This window comes from Branchiostoma lanceolatum, chromosome 13, assembly GCF_035083965.1.
Source record: "Branchiostoma lanceolatum isolate klBraLanc5 chromosome 13, klBraLanc5.hap2, whole genome shotgun sequence".
Classification (NCBI taxonomy): domain Eukaryota; kingdom Metazoa; phylum Chordata; class Leptocardii; order Amphioxiformes; family Branchiostomatidae; genus Branchiostoma; species Branchiostoma lanceolatum.
Window position 1 is genome coordinate 1,579,936 of NC_089734.1, and position 15,833 is coordinate 1,595,768.

The 15,833-nt window shown below is 42.2% G+C and overlaps 1 protein-coding gene across 1 annotated transcript in view; it reads left to right on the plus strand.

Annotated features, from left to right (window-relative positions):
- The first annotated feature begins 1,289 nt into the window (after positions 1 to 1,289).
- Positions 1,290 to 15,833, plus strand: part of LOC136447075 (SRC kinase signaling inhibitor 1-like) — a 93,283-nt gene continuing 78,739 nt past the window's right edge. Inside the window, exons 1-2 of the mRNA XM_066445751.1 lie at positions 1,290 to 1,408; positions 1,583 to 1,787. Coding sequence (XP_066301848.1) covers positions 1,682 to 1,787 — 106 coding nt within the window. The 5' untranslated portion in view covers positions 1,290 to 1,408; positions 1,583 to 1,681. The remainder of the gene's footprint in view (positions 1,409 to 1,582; positions 1,788 to 15,833) is intronic.

A 15,833-nucleotide genomic window follows, 5' to 3' on the forward strand; every position in this document is an offset into this window, starting at 1 on the left:
TTTTTCGTTTTGTAAAAAGCAAGGACATTGTATAGGATTGTTAGCATCTACCGGCAATGTTTAGACATAACCACTGAGATAAGCGCTGGGCCGTATTATATATATAACAAATACGAAGAGCGGGTGATATCGGCGAAAGCGGCTGGGCAGACCCCAAGCGGGTGATAGCCGCTGGGTGGATCCCAAAGTTATCCGAAACCTGAAGGCGCCAAGCCAATTCCTCGCCAAGCGAATAATGAGCGAAAGGTACGAATTCAGCATGGAACATTTTGATAGATGCCAGGGTTGCCCAGCTAGCGAGAGGTTATTCTTAAGGGCTAGTGGCAAATGTACAATTTCTTCAGCCCCCCTCTCACTGGACCCGTGGCACGCTGGCGGCGTTGCTGCGTCCTGAACTGGATTTGTGTTACCCTTGACTTCATAATGGGAATATCATTCAAGTCGTACAAGTTTGACCGAAAAGACAACGAAACATACAAAGCTTAATTAAAAAAGATTTGTTTTTCGCTGACCGAGCCTGCTGGGCCAACCTAACTGCCTCATGTGTCGGACGACACCGGAGCCCCTAAGTCTAAGTTTTTCGTGTATGAAATTCGTTGAGTGCTTTGTCAATTCGATCGGGCGCAGCGAGCCGCCAGTGTGCCGCGGGTCCAGGTAGAGGGGGCTTTAGGTAGGACTGTGTAGGTTTCTTAGGTATGAACCAATTTCCCTACAAATACCATGCATCCGCTAGAGTCGAATGTGCCCTCTTGCAATCATAGGAATTGTTCCAGTCAAGTTTCAGCCTTGCAGCTGCAAAGCAATTCTTAATCGCTAGAGGCCCTCGTTGACAGGTGGGGTATTTGAACACAATAGATTTGAGCGTAAAACAGGAATAAGCTGTATGATGAATGTAACGTTACAGTCAGACTTATAGTAGTGAGTCCTTTTCTAAAGGAACCAACTGGCCATTGTAGTCACATTTAGTGGTCCCTTAGATGGCTTTCTTCTTAGATCGAAGCATTATGCACTGAATGAACTTGACGGAAATGGTCACCACAGTTTTAAAACAGGTGGTCACGCCAGACAAGTTTGACTTTACTTGACCCCAAACTTCTCTTTCTCGTAACACCAGCAAAATATGCATACTAAGTTGAGCATTTATCTGGCTAATCAGAAGCTGAGGATGATTCCCCCGATCTAAAATCTGGTTCTAAAATGAGGGAGGGAGGGAGAGCGCTGAAAACAACAACAAAGCCTCTCCCATCCTGCACACCCCCGGGATGTGAATGGACCCGCCCGGCGTCCCGACTGAATGAAGTCGGAAGGTGCGAAACGTGTGGCGACTTTTCTCCAAAACTTTGCCCGAAACACTCCACAATTCCGCATTTTTTACGGCAAATCGGACCTGTATATGTCTGAAACTCAGGTATGTCATACATTAGGATACTTTCAAGCTCTCACCAAGTTGGTGGGGAGTTTTGTAGCCTATTTCTTCCGCTAGGGCGTTGTTTCGAGCGAGGCACAACAGATGTGCTTCGTTCTGGTGGAAAATGGCGGCACACTTCAAACTTTTCCCCTGTCTGTGTTTGACTTTGTGCAGGTTTCTCTCCGTGATTCCGTCCTGATTCCCGCCTGTCCAGGGCTGAACTTGTGCTGAAGGCTGTGTTCTACCGTGTCCTACCGTCTGATTTCACGGGACATGGCGTCTAACGGGGTCCACCGGTCGCTGTCGGCTCCGGGCGGCGGGGAGGTGCCGCGAGGAGGGCCCGCTGCGAACAATGGAGCCGCCCCGGCCCCGGGACCAGGTGAGGCGCTGCGACTTGTTAAGGGCACTTAAGGAGGGAAATAAACGTCTTAAACTAACCACATTACTGTACTTGGATCCTCTAGATGTAAGGGCTTTAGAACGACTGCCAGCAAATGATTCCCTTGCGATTTAGTGTTTTTCTATTACTGAAGATTTCAATAACAAGTCAACAACTCTGCTCAAAAGTGGTCACGACTGTATAAAATTATGGCATGCATAAAGTTATATCGTTATAGTTGATCTTAATTGTTATGGTTATAGGTTACACTATAACCTTACTTTGGTGTTCTTTGCTCTGATTGTGTTCAACAAAGAAGACTTGAAATTAATGAAAAACAAATTCCTTTATTTGTACAATGTACTTGTCTATGATGAAGAATGGCCTGTTCGTGAACTGTTAGTTAATGATTAGCTAAGTTTAATGAGTTTGCGGATCGTAAAGTCATTACATGGACATTATGGTCCCACTCTAGACTGGAGCTATAATTTTGTGTTTTCCTCTTACTCGGTTTCAGAGTTTGTGAAAATAACCTGGTAGAATGCATTTCACAACATTTTCTTTTGTTAAGGTAGCTTTGAAGCCCAGAATTTAGTTATTACTGGCCTTATGGAATTATTATTACAAGGCCGAAACCACTTTGATGATAGATATTTCTTTGTAAAGCCATCCGAAAAATCCCAGTCTTTTAGAACTTTGCAGGTACAGATGTAACAGTATATCCTTATCACGACACAGGATCTTTGGAGGTCAGTTTGTTTTGCTCCACTCCATTTGGTGAATTGTATCACTTCTGTTGTTGGGAGTGACAATGATATGCCTTACCTTTCAAGGCCTTAACTTTGTGTGTGCCTTGGGCCACTACATCTTGGTAATGCCAGCAAGAAGCTCCAATTTTCAGCTTTTTGAAGCTAACAGCATTCCGTGAAGGTTTGAGGAAAACGCCTGGTGGATTTTTGGTGCCCCCTGGGTATAAATTAGAACACAAGTGTATGCAAATAACTGGTACTGCACCCAGAATCATATTGTTATCATCACTTCTGCACCCAGAATCATATTGTTATCATCACTAACATTTGCTTTGAGTTTGGCGCTCTGTTTTCTAATAGTTGATGATATTAGCTAATTCTGGCCTGATCTTTGGATTTTTACCAAGCCTAGTATTTAGAGCGATCTGTTTTCTGAAAAAAATGAAGAAGAAAAAAGGGGAAAAAGCTGACTTTCAAAGCTCAGAACAGGACAGAAAATTCTGATACATGTTAAACTAAAAGTACAAAAGATGACTGCACCACTATTTTCACTCTCAACGCCCATCCTCCTTTTCTTGTCTGTAAAATTGTGTAGATCAGGACTGCAGTTCAAGTAATTGCTTCAAGTAAAAATTCTTTGGCTCAATGATTTGCAGGCACTTATAAATGTAGGTGTGTCGACTATGGAAAAGGTCAGGGTGAAGATCAGGAGACAGTACTTGTCTACTCCCAATGATTTTCTTGTAGCATCTTGTATTTATCTTGGATGCTGCACTGGGCTTGAGAATGCCTCCAAGAAATTTATTACCTCTTTAAAAAGACATTATACAGTGTTGAGGTCTTTAATTGAAGGCTAGCAGGCTAATTAAGCAAGCAGTGGTTGTTATATAATATAAGGTTAGTTTCCAGTCCCCCAGACTTCACCTCTCCATAGTAACAGTTTGTTGCACCCACCAAACACTCTCTGTTGTAAACAACTCTGACAGGCCGTTTGTTACTCGTCAGATGTTTACTCAAAGGTAGAAAAGTCAAGACCAGACATTGAGTCTGTCCAAGGTGACTCTGAATGTGACTTGGACCAAGTCTTATCTCCCTAAGAAGTGCTGGTTGCCTTAGAGAAATCTGGTTCCCATTAGAAGTGATGTAAACAAGGCCTCAGTGGTGACTGGTTCTGAAGGAATCCTGTGAACTCAGGTCGCTTAGTGTCAAAAGGCACTGGTGGAGCAGAATCTAATATATTAGTTTTCTTTTAATGTTTAATTTTGTTGTTTTACTAATCTATGATATGAGAGTACATGTTTGAGAGCTGTTTTTTTATGTGTGTCACATTATTTTGGGGAAAGAAGTCAGTAATTGAGTAACTGGGGCATTTTCCGATTTATTTGTTTTCCCTTCAAGGACATTTCTTAATTTAGCAATTTATGGAGTGGGCTTTAGTGTAAGTGAGCTGCTATTTATCATTATTTGAGCTGTTTATGTTGGAGTAGATGTCAAACAACTGGGTCATTTTCATATAAAACATATACTAGTATTGGTTTTGTTTCAATGTAATTTCTCAATTGTTTTATTGCTAACTTTTATCAAATTGCCAGGGAATTTAGGTACAAGGCATGCCTATTGACAGTTAGGTGAGGATCAGATAGACTTCACAATATGTGTTTTTCTGGTACTCATTTGGAAAGATGTCCACTAAGACTTGAACTCTTGGCCGTGTTTTGAGTCTCCAAAGTTCAGCTATGCGCGAGACGTGTGAAGTTTTATTGGCAGTGTCAGGCGTGGGCAGAGTGAGTCTCTATCAGATGATAGAGTTGGCAGATGCACAGACCAGGTATGCTGTTATCTGTGCGGCTATCTCTCCTGGATGTGGTTTGAGTTACTCCCTGCTCTGTGAAGGTGAGGCTGTGTAGCTCACCATTGTAATTCACCTGGCTAAGTGTCCTCATGGTTCAAATACAGATTCATTTCCATTAACACAGTGGATGGCAGTGATTTCGATCTCTTAAAACTTAAGCGAATGTCTGTTTTATGATAAGGTTCAAATTCTCGTAACGTTAACTGGTAAATGTCACATTGTATAACACACCGCATTTGTACTTGATTTTAGAAATTAGTGTAAGCTTTACTGGTGTAAGAGGTGATTTCTTTGGAAACCCAATCCAGACTGTGCCCCTAGGCCTACTCTCTCTCCAAGAACAGAAGTGTGTGTGTGGTAGGTTCTTGAACTTTGTCAAGGTTTGGCCAAATAGCTGAAGACTTTTGTTAGTTGTATCTGACGTGATATTAATCAATTTGAATTTAGCTTGGAAGTTGCAACTTAAGATGAACTCCCTACACTTCCTATAGAACAAGAAAGATACATAATATAAGGATAGTTTCTTGAGTTGTGTTATACAATCAGATTCTAAGTTTAAGATTTCCCAGCATATCCTTGTCACTTGCAATAAGCCCCTTGTCAATGCTGTAAAGTATCCCCCTGTAGCACCAGATGTTCTATGTCAGTGGTGAGACTTGGATGTCTGGCTCCCCTGGTTTCTGTACTGTTTAGATAGAACTCAGATAAAGCCTCATGTCTAGACTCATTGTTAGAGCCGACCTGACAAGTGCCAGTCCAAGTCCACAAACATTCCTCAAGACTCAGGAAGACCACACAGTGTCTAGTATTAAAACGTCAGCAATTTTTCCTCACTACAATGAGATGTGACATATAATCATACAGGTGCGATAGTTTTTATGTTGAATACATGTCTAGACTCATTGTCAGAGCTGACCTGACAAGTGCAAGTCCACAAACATTCCTCACGACGGAAGACCACACAGTGTCAAGTAAAACATCAGCATGTTTTCCTTCCTAAATTTACCACAAAATATACAAAGATGTGGCATATAATACAGGGGCAATAGTTATTGATCTGATGAATACAAGACAAGTGCAAGTCTACAAACAGTCCCCACCACCAACTCAGAAAGACCACACAGTTTGGAGTGAAACATCAGCATTCCTTCCCCAGAAAATTTACAATGAGACTTAATACTGTGTGTTATACAGGTTCAGTTGCTATTAATCTGATGAGTACAAGTGTACAAGTCTAGACTCATTGTTACAGTCGACCTGACAAAAATGTCTAAGTTGATACAGTATAATCAAGACTTTAGCACATTTATATTGTTAATCGAACACCAACATTTCTTTCGCCTATCAAATGTATTTGATATATGATAATGCTTGCATATACAGTCAAACCTGCCTAGGCGACCACCTTTTCAACGCGACCACCTGGCCATGGCGACCGCTTTTTCTCGGTCCCGAAAATTTTCCCCATAGGCACAAGCATTAAGCTGCCTGCCCAATGCGACCACCTGTCCAACGCGACCGCGACCGCCACGAATTGGGACCACACAGGGCACAATCCCTGCCCATGGCGGCCGCCTAATTTTCAAGCGTGTGGTGACATCGGATCATTTTGCTGTCGGATTTCACGGAAATGTTTTCAAGACCTTAAAGGACAAAAATAAGGACAAAAATATATGGAATAGCAATGTTATAGCATCGATTCCTCCATGAAGTGTTTTGATAAAACGTTCCCCCTATAAACATTGTAAAGACAAATGTTTTTTGATGTTGTTGTGCCTCTCGTAATCTTATAGTTTACCGCAAACTCAGTTCGGTTTAAACTCAATTTTCAAAACGAATACGTAGTGCATGGCGTCAAAAAATCAGATTTCACAGAAATTACTATCTATTTCTTGTAGTTTCAACAAAAATGTGTCTGTGTCTTACTAAATTCCGCCGAAAAATGATTTCGCGGCGGGCAAAACATCGGGTGAGAAATGTTGTTCCTTGGTCCCGACGCCATCTTGGATTTGGCACGGCCCTGATTTGGCGTACCGCTGACCTTTCTAAAATACGATGCTTTTGTGTATGAACATTTACGAATACTCTAGTTATTGATGAAAATTAATATTCTTATTTTCTTTTTATTTCCATGAATCTCACAAACCTTTATTGGACGCTGTGCGTTCTGGCTGCACTGACTTACCTTTCGATGCGGTCGCACAGAGCTTGCCGCGCCGAAATCACACCGTTCCGTTTTCATCTTTAGTTGTCAGATCGAAAACTTTTTGCCCCTTTATGCAGCGGTCGGCGCCCCAAAAAAGGCTGGGGCCAGCAGGCGTTTTCTAGGGATTTGTCTTAGGCCTTAAAACTTCGATGATGTGCATGTGTGTGTGTGTACTATTTAATGTAACGTGTAAATGCGGGAGGCGGCTGCGTTTGTAGTCAAAATATTATGACGAAAATTTGTACACGATGTAGCGGTATAACATTACAATTATTAACGTTACAACGATAATGGAAAATGTAATTTTTGTAGGCACTTTCTGTCAATGAGAAGTGAACCTGGTGGGGGTCATGCTGTCTAAATTCAAATAATTTTCCATCCATTTACGTACTGTATTTTAAAACCTCGACCTGGAAACATGTGAGTGGAATCCTCTTCATGGTGACCACCTGTCCATCGCGACCGTTTTTGCTCGGTCCGCCGGGTGGTCGCCTTGGGCAGGTTTGACTGTACAAATGTACAGGTATAAAAGTTATCAATCTGGCAGCTAGTGTGACTGCATTTGAGTTCACAAACATCCCCCAGGAAGACCTCTCAGTATTATGTGTCTGGTGGTAGATGGGATCAGGGCATGATGTATAATACTGTAATTCTTGATTTGTTATCTGTAACTTCATTTTAATTTAACAGTCACTAGTCAACAGCTAAAATTTCATCATCGCTAATATTTGATCACTAATATTTGAGACAGTGAGTTTTGTTCCCACCGTGATTAAGTGCCGTGACCTACTCCATTTCCCCCAAACCGCTATATTTTCCTGCCACTATATTAAAATGATTTACAGTATATTATCCAGCTTGTACATCACAGGTAGTTTATAATCATTATCAGTGGAGGAAGAACGCAAAGTTTCCTGGCCCACACCAATGATACTGGGCGTGATACCTAATTTTGGGTTTTGGAATTTTGTAGAAGTAGAATTAACTGAATATGGATTTGTTTGTTCTCTGTAGAAGCCCTTGATGATGATTTTAGTTCTCTGTACTGAAGTTACACACTCCCCCTTTAGTTATTTTTGGTTTGCCCCTTCCTGAGTTGTTACAAGTGGGATAACTTCCTGTTGTGTAAGGTAACGTCTGGTTAATGAACAAGCTTGTTCAAACAAGCAGGAACAGGCACAAGGCCTCCTATGATTGTGTAACCTTGAAGAAAAGGTCAGAAGCTAGGCTCTTCGTTCAATAACTGTATTTTGTATCCGTATGTGTTACATTGTTCCATACTGGTCTGTTGAATATCTACTTCTAACTTCTAACAAAGTATTATGGGAACTGTCAAAGTGAAATGACCCATGTCTACACCTGATCCTGACCCCTGACCTCTGTACCCTGTGTATGTACCTGATCCTGACCCCTGACCCCCAGACTGTGTGTGTTGTGGGTTATCACTGACACCTGTTGTGTTCTGTTTGCTAAACATGCTACATGGGTCAGTCATGTCCTGTTGTTTCACACTGTAACAGGCACACAGGAAGGGGTGGATTTTATGCCAGGGGATGTGTTTTAATTCTGTTGAAAAGCAGCCGAGTGGCATTCAAAGCTAAATAAAGGCATTGACTTGACTTGAGTTGAAGATACTGAATGTTGTTGGTGGTGAAATCAGGAAGATTTGACAACTCCCAGTCTTTCTCTGTGTTCTGTCAAAACTGATCATCTGTTCTCAGTGTACTGTATATACCTCACCGTTCTTTTCGTTTTCTATCAGTATAGTGTGTATTTTATCAAAACACCAGTCTATGCTAATTTTGTAACTGATCTTCTTTAATCTTGACTCAGAAACCCAATGAATACGTATTGAAAATGTTTTCCTTTTTTTTAATCAATCTAATATTTGTCATGAATCAAAACTGAAAAGATCACCCATGCTTGCACTGTATGCCATTCAAAACTAAGCAATCCTTCCCTGAACCCCAGTGGTCCATCCCAAGCCCCCTGTTCCCCAGGGAAAGGTAAGGTTCAGGCTGACTACCAGGCAGTGTTCTCGCCAGCGCCCGTCCTCCCGTCATTTGACGGGTTTTTGTCGCTCATGACGGACAAAATTTTTGCCCAACCCGTCATTTTCAATGGACAAAAATCGTTGTGTAAAGATATTTAGACAGAGTTTAGAATTTTGCAAAAACTCCAGAGGATCACCGGAAGTTCGCGAAGAGGGCGATCTAAATCATTTCTAATGCCCGCCGGCGACAACCCCAGCCACACACAAAGAGCGCCGTGGTGGATATTTGGTGGCCGCCGAAAACTCGGCGTCATGCGCCGCCCTCCCCACAGTTTTGGCTGGTCGCATCGGGCTGACGTTTATTTCTGTTTTGTCCCTCTCGGTTCACCGTCAGTTATTGTTATCAAAGAAGCCTAAAAATTCAGAAATATTCCTATAGCTATCAGGCTTTCTCTGATCTGTAAAACATTAAAGTTTCAAGCCGCGGCGGCTGAGTTGCATGCGCTTTTTTCCCGTAGGAAATTGTAAACAGGCGTCAGATATTCTATTCCACCAATCACAGTGCTCGTCGCCGTCGCGTCAAGAAAAACTGACCAATGACATGCGAGTCTCGCTACACGCGTGATTTCAGCTAAGTGTGAATTTGCGAGATGTTAGGGGAATGGCGGGGATCGCAAGGATCGCACGACGAAGCGGCTGTTGGAAGGCTTGAATCGACAACTTTTGAAAGACATTCAGTGCCGTATTGCAGTTACCGGAGAAATTAACCGTGGAAAACATGGGAGAAAAAAAATGGACGTCTTTATGGCGTTCTTTCTCAAAGTAGGGTGTCAAATTCCTCATTATGTTCAATAATCACAGGGAGCATACGGGACATTTAATAGTGTTGAAAAATCTTATTTTTGCCGACTTATTCTGTGTGTATTTTTGTAGGACGTAGATAGTAATAAAGTTTTGTTGTGCTTGATTTTCTTTTCTTTGCCGATTGTATACAACATAGAAATACGTAGCTTGTGTGTGAACATTCGATCTTACCGCGATGACGGCACGCCTCCCCCCCCCCCAAATTAAGCCTGAAACCCTTGTGTAATTTTTCACCGAAAGAGATGTCATTAAACTAAGCTTATTCTACCGGGAAATTTGCCCCTCAAAATGCAGGAAATAGCGTTTCAGAGGGTCTAGATCCCAAAATTTTCCGGGGGAGAATACCCCCGGACCCCCCTAGGATGGTCACGCCTCCGGCGCGACGCCTCGCGCCGGAGGCGCTCGATAGGTTCTTCCCTCAAACAAAATTGATATGACGGGTAAAAATTTCAGGCTGGCGAGAACACTGCTGCCAGGTGACATTGATATAGCCTTCAGAGAGAGAATCAGCCCACACCAGGCTGAACCACTGCTGAAAGCCCTCCTGTAACACAGCCACCCCTGACCTAGAAAGTCCAGTTTGTCTGTTGACAGGTTTGTTTAGAGATAATCCTCAAAGCAAGAGCAAGGGCAGGAGAAAATATTTCTACAATTGTGATTTTTTTCTTCCTCTGAATGTTTTCTTGTTGAGCGAGAATAACTTTGAACAGCAAGTCAGTTTGAAATATTGTACATGTATCCCTAACCACTGAACTCTTAGCAGTCTTTTTCAATGTACATGTACCTATCTTTTCAAACACTTGTTCCCTGAGTGTTTTGCCTGACATGTTTTACGTGACACAGGTAGCATACAGGGCAGTCTAGGCCAAACCGCTTGCTGAAAGCCTCCCTGTGATACAGCCACCTCTGACCTAGAGAGTACAGACGTTATGTTGACAGGTTTGTTTAGAGGTAATCCACCAAGGGCTGGAGAAAGGACTTGTTTTCCTGCAGTCAATTTTTCCTTTTCATAATTTCCAATTCTTAAAGCCACTGAAATCAGTCCCAAATATCCCCCAACCATTCAACTCTCAGCAAATTCTTATGTTATGTTCCTTTCCTTTTTTCGTGGTGAAACACTTTCTTACCCGCAGTTTTATTTATTTTTTCCTGCCATGTTATACCGACTACTAATTCTAGTGCAATACTTGTCTAGTATCATACTGAGTCGGACTGATAACCTATGGGCCAAGCCAACTGCTGAAAGCCCCCCTGTAATACAGCCATCTCTGACCTAAATAGTTAGTCTATGTGTTGACAGGTTTGTTTAGCAGTAATCCACCAAGAGCAAGGGCAGGAGAAAGGGGTTGTCTCTACTTGCGGAAGAATTATTTGTTCGCAGAAGACATGTAACACGTTAAAACAACAATCATAACTTAACTTCCCTTGTGATATGTGTTTTGAGGCCACAAAATCTCTAAAACGGCAGAAATATGTCCGATATGATTCGGTAAACAACAGCGCGAAATCGCGAAACATGGCCGCCACTCTCAGGCATGGCGACAGTAAAACTAGCAGCATATTGCGTAGTGCGGATACCGATCTTTAAAATGATACCGTAAACGCATGGAAATATTAAATTTTTGGGCAACGATAGACACACAGCGCCACATTTATTTTCAGAGGGTTCATTTTTTTAAATAATCGTAAGATTTTCCCAATTTTGGCGGTTCATCGCGGGTTTCTAGTGTCAACACGTAATGGGTAACTTCTTAGTATGTGCGGTCTGTGACGTTGAGCTACTTTTACAGTCGATCTCTATTATTGTGGGATTTACCGCGGGAACTCGAAATCCGAGCGTCTCACTTTGTTTTCGACGCTATGGAGCAAAAGTTTATAGACATATTTCTTCTGTGGAAGGACTGTGTTCATATTTGTGTTTTTTTTGTGGTTGATGTCTCTAGAAAATATGATCAGGTACATTTAACTTTTAAAAGTACTCTGATGATTTTTGTTATATGTCACTGATTGTCAGTCATAATAAAATGATATAACAATTTTCTTTGATCACTTGCTTCAAGTTCCAAGTAGAAAAAGCATGTATCATGTACATTTTCACTTGTTGAATTTGAAAGCACCGTGGCCCCCGGTTAGGGGTCATAGCGGGGAACCTATGCCCAATTTTTCAATATTACTATTATATTTTACGAAGAGGCGAGGAAGATCATCATGATTTGAACAAGCTATGGACAGTTATTCTGTTCAATATCTATATACTTAATAGGTATGGCATAATTGACTAAATATAAGTTACCTACCTGCTTATTATCTTATTTCCCTCTGACAGTGACAGTTGTACATGTATGGACACAGTTTACCTAGCCTGGACTGTCGATTTTTGAAATTTTCCGGGGGGTACTTTTATTCCAGGGGGTACTTATATCACATTTTGAAAATTTGTCCGGGGGGTACTTCTATTCCAGGGGGTACTTCTATTTGAGAGGTGAGAGTACACTGGTCTTTTGAAGTCTTGTGTTTTTGTTTGCAGAGATTCCATTTTTGGGTCATCACATGTCCCAAGATGGGGGCTAGACAGTTGCTTGGATATCCAAATCTGGTAGTAATCATATTTGTAGTTAAGTGTACTACTTGAAATGACTAAACACCTGTATTTTTTCTTCTTTTGGTATTTTCTTTTAGTTATTATTTTTTTTGCAGTTTAGTACTGTATAAGATTTCATCCATCCACCCATCTGTTTGGTAGGTTACAAACAAGAAAAACTTTTGACATATCAATACATCAGTGGTGGCATACCTTCAACGATTGAAACCTTAGTTTAAAAAGTCTGTCGTGCCGTATTGCACATAATAAAGATAACATATAGATAATTCTTAACCAGACAAGAAAATGCTTCCCTGCCCTCAATGTTTATTCATTGTTAAAGATAACAGGAGCATCACACGAGCCTAGCCAGAAAGATGTTTAGAGATGGAACACTTGTTCCCAGACGCGATCAGGTCCGCAAATCCAACTTAGTTTCAAGGTGACATTGTGGCTATGCATGACCTTCACAATGTTGTGACTCGGCTCGGAGGACAACAAGAGACGCGATGCCTTGATCTTCTGACCAGGGACGGGTCAGACATATTTGCGCTCATCCCCGGGTCTCCCACACGCGACACGCCTTTGTTCCGTACGCAGCCGCTGACCGAGAAAATCGCCGCCGGAGCCAAGAACATGGCCGCCTTTCTTCTTGTGCCGACTGGTCTGTGACCTGAAATGACCCATGAACTGTTTGTGCATGGGAAGACTACAGGAAAGGCTGGGTTAGGTGTAGCTGAGATCTAAGAAATCCTAAGTTGGGTTAGCCTGGATGCCAGACCCCCAAACTCTGAAATATCTACCCCACACGATAGAGTTAGAGTTTGGGGGTCTGGCATTCAGGCTAAAGTTGGGTAAGATCCTTTTAAAGAAATCTATACTCTTCAAAAAACTTTGTCAAAGTCTGTTGTAACTAACTAATAAAGTACAAAATCTGTATATAGGATCAGCTTGTATTATGACATTACATATATATATTGCACAGACTGTACAGGTAGTATTCAGGGTCAGAGTGTAATGAAATCTTTATATCCCAATTAAAAGCACATAAATGTTTGTTCTAACTGCTTGTTTGTCCCAATTAGCCACAGGCCTAGGGCTCTTGCAAGACATTTAGCGCAAGCTGGTGCTAGAGGTCTGGTTGAAACTCTGCCAATCTTGGTGAAGTTCAGCAAAATGACCTTAATTTGAAAATTGAAAAAGTGGGGCTGATGCCATAACAACGAGGTAGTGCAGCACTATTGCTCTATTGCTTAGGGAGATCCCTGAGCCACTTCTACTATCAACCTACTTGAGACAGTGTACAGGAAGTGCAGTGACTGGTGAGGTTATGGTATGATCAAGAACACAGGAAAATCAGTCACCATTTTACAATCTTACTCACTAATGCTGTGTATTAGGAAGAAAAAAGTTAGGTAAATATTTTGTTAGCTTAAAGCCTGCATGTATGGATTGTCATGTGATACAAACATGATCATTGTTGTGCTAATGGTGAGAATTACCCACTTAGGGTGGCTTTACACACAGTCCACTTTACCCGAACTAGTCCACTTTAACTGGACTAGTTCGCCTCCCGTTCCCAGTCTAAAGAGGAGAATCCGGTTTCTCCAGGAACCGCACCAGACCACATCCCAACCCTGGTCTAGTCCACATCAGCGGGGGGTCGATGCGGTTCCGATCTGTGTGTAAAGAGGAAACTGGCTCCGAGACCGCTTTCGGTATCATGATAATGATATGCTAATAAGCCTGCGCTAGCGATAGAAGCATATTTTCTTCATTCTGAAACATTTGTGCAATTGTCATTGAAAGTTTTCGAATGATTCAAGTGCAATGGCCTGCCACCCGTGGCTGCTTCTTCTTTGGTATTCTCCTATGAGCCGATCAACGTGCCCGGCTTGCAGTACAGCCAGGGCGGCGAGGACGAACGCCGGCGGGTTCAAGCCTGGTCTTGCCTGTCCCTGTACATGCGTCTCATCCTCCTTTATTTGTTGGGCTCGTACTATTTCATATGCCAGAAAACGCTTGTAGCAAACATAAGAAATATGAGAGGAGCGACTGTAATATCTTGCACCACGGGTGGTGCACTGCCCTTCCGCCTGTAGGTCTAAAGACAACCGATCCGGTTCGGAACCGGTTCCGTTTATTCGAAGTGGACTGTGTCTAAAGTGAGTCTTATACTATCAAGCTGAGGTGAGCTACAGGAAGTGGGCTATCTTAAATCTCACCTGTCCTGACACACCTGTCCTACCTGTCCTGTAACACCTTCAGTTTACCTGCGGAAGACGGTGATTCGGCAGAACACAGAGCAGGAAGGGATCAGTGCGTCTGTATTGTTCTCTTCCGCCCCCCTCCCGACCTCTGGCACCACTAATGCCGCCTGTTGTTTCTCAGACAATGAACGAGAAATTTGAGGATGAGAACAACAGGAAAAGTGGGTGTGAATCGTATGAGTCTTAGGGAACAGATTTGAAATCCATCCATATTTTATTTAGAAACATTTTGACATTGAAGCCACAGCAAATACTCTCTTGTTTCTCGGACTTTTCAATTAGAGATTAGGTAAAGAAGTAGCATTAACACTTTGAGTCAAGAACCCTTCAAGCATTATGAAATACAGATTTTAATCTGGATAACTTTGTATGACTTTGTTAAGGGATCTGTGACAGGAAGTGACTCTCAAAAGTCATTGTCCTCAAGAAACAAGTTATTGTCTTAGGTTAGCCTTAAACCCTTTTAAGTATCTAAATGAGCTCAACATAGACAGAGCGTGAGGCCTTTAGATCAGCTGATATATAGAGGTGAGTTACAGAAGTCAGGTGTTAGTAACTACTCAGGTGTTGTTATTATTTTTACACAAAAATAAGTTAGTAGGAGTGTCTTGATCAGCTGATATATAAATGTATGCTCCAGGAGTCCTTATATAGGCGTCCTTACAGGTGTGAGAGGCCGCTCAGGTATCAGAGACTGTTCAGGTGTTGACTTGTCCTTAGCGCCCAGACGTGCCAGGGTCCCGTCCTTTCAGCGGTACAGAGCCCCTTTGTGCAGGTGTTGTGTCCCATGAAACCCGACACCACGCCAGTCACTCCTGTAGGGCGAGTTTGCGGTGGCGGAGTGGTCCCTTCCTGTAGAGCAGCTTCCTTCTGAGTCACGTCTACATTTGCAAGCACAATAACCTCTAAGCACCGCATGAACAGAAGTTCTACTACCTTGGTTATTGCACTATGAGAGCCGTGCGCTTCTTGGACTTTTCGGAAAGAGCTGTAGATACAGGTAAATCTTAATGGATTGACCGCTTTCGATAGTTTGAACTTCTATCCTGACCTTGAATTTTACTTGATACATGTTGAGAAAAACAGCACACTCATAGACATCCACTGTTAGTCAACTCTATGGCTATGAGAGCTGTTCACTTCTTGGACTTTTCTTAAGGAGCTGTAGATAGAACTAACTTCCATGTAGAAATTCTCGAAGACAGGACACCCCCTTGCGTTCTTATATATCCTCCTTGATATTTTTCAAAGTTTTGCTTACATTAGTAAGTTACAAGTCAACGGCGTCTTGGCATGACTTGCTGACTTGAGCCAGCTCTGCTTTCGTGTGCTACAGCGCATGCATGTAGTTTTCTGCTTCTTGTAAGTAGAAGAGACAGATTTAGAGCCAATGATTACATGTTACAGGAAGAAAAGGCATGTAGAAATAGATTTCCAGACATGGTGTTTTTCCTGAAGGAAGAATAACTTCCTGACCCCCCCTCATTGTAATTCATGACATGTAGTTTCTGTAGTTTGAATTTCATTGCCA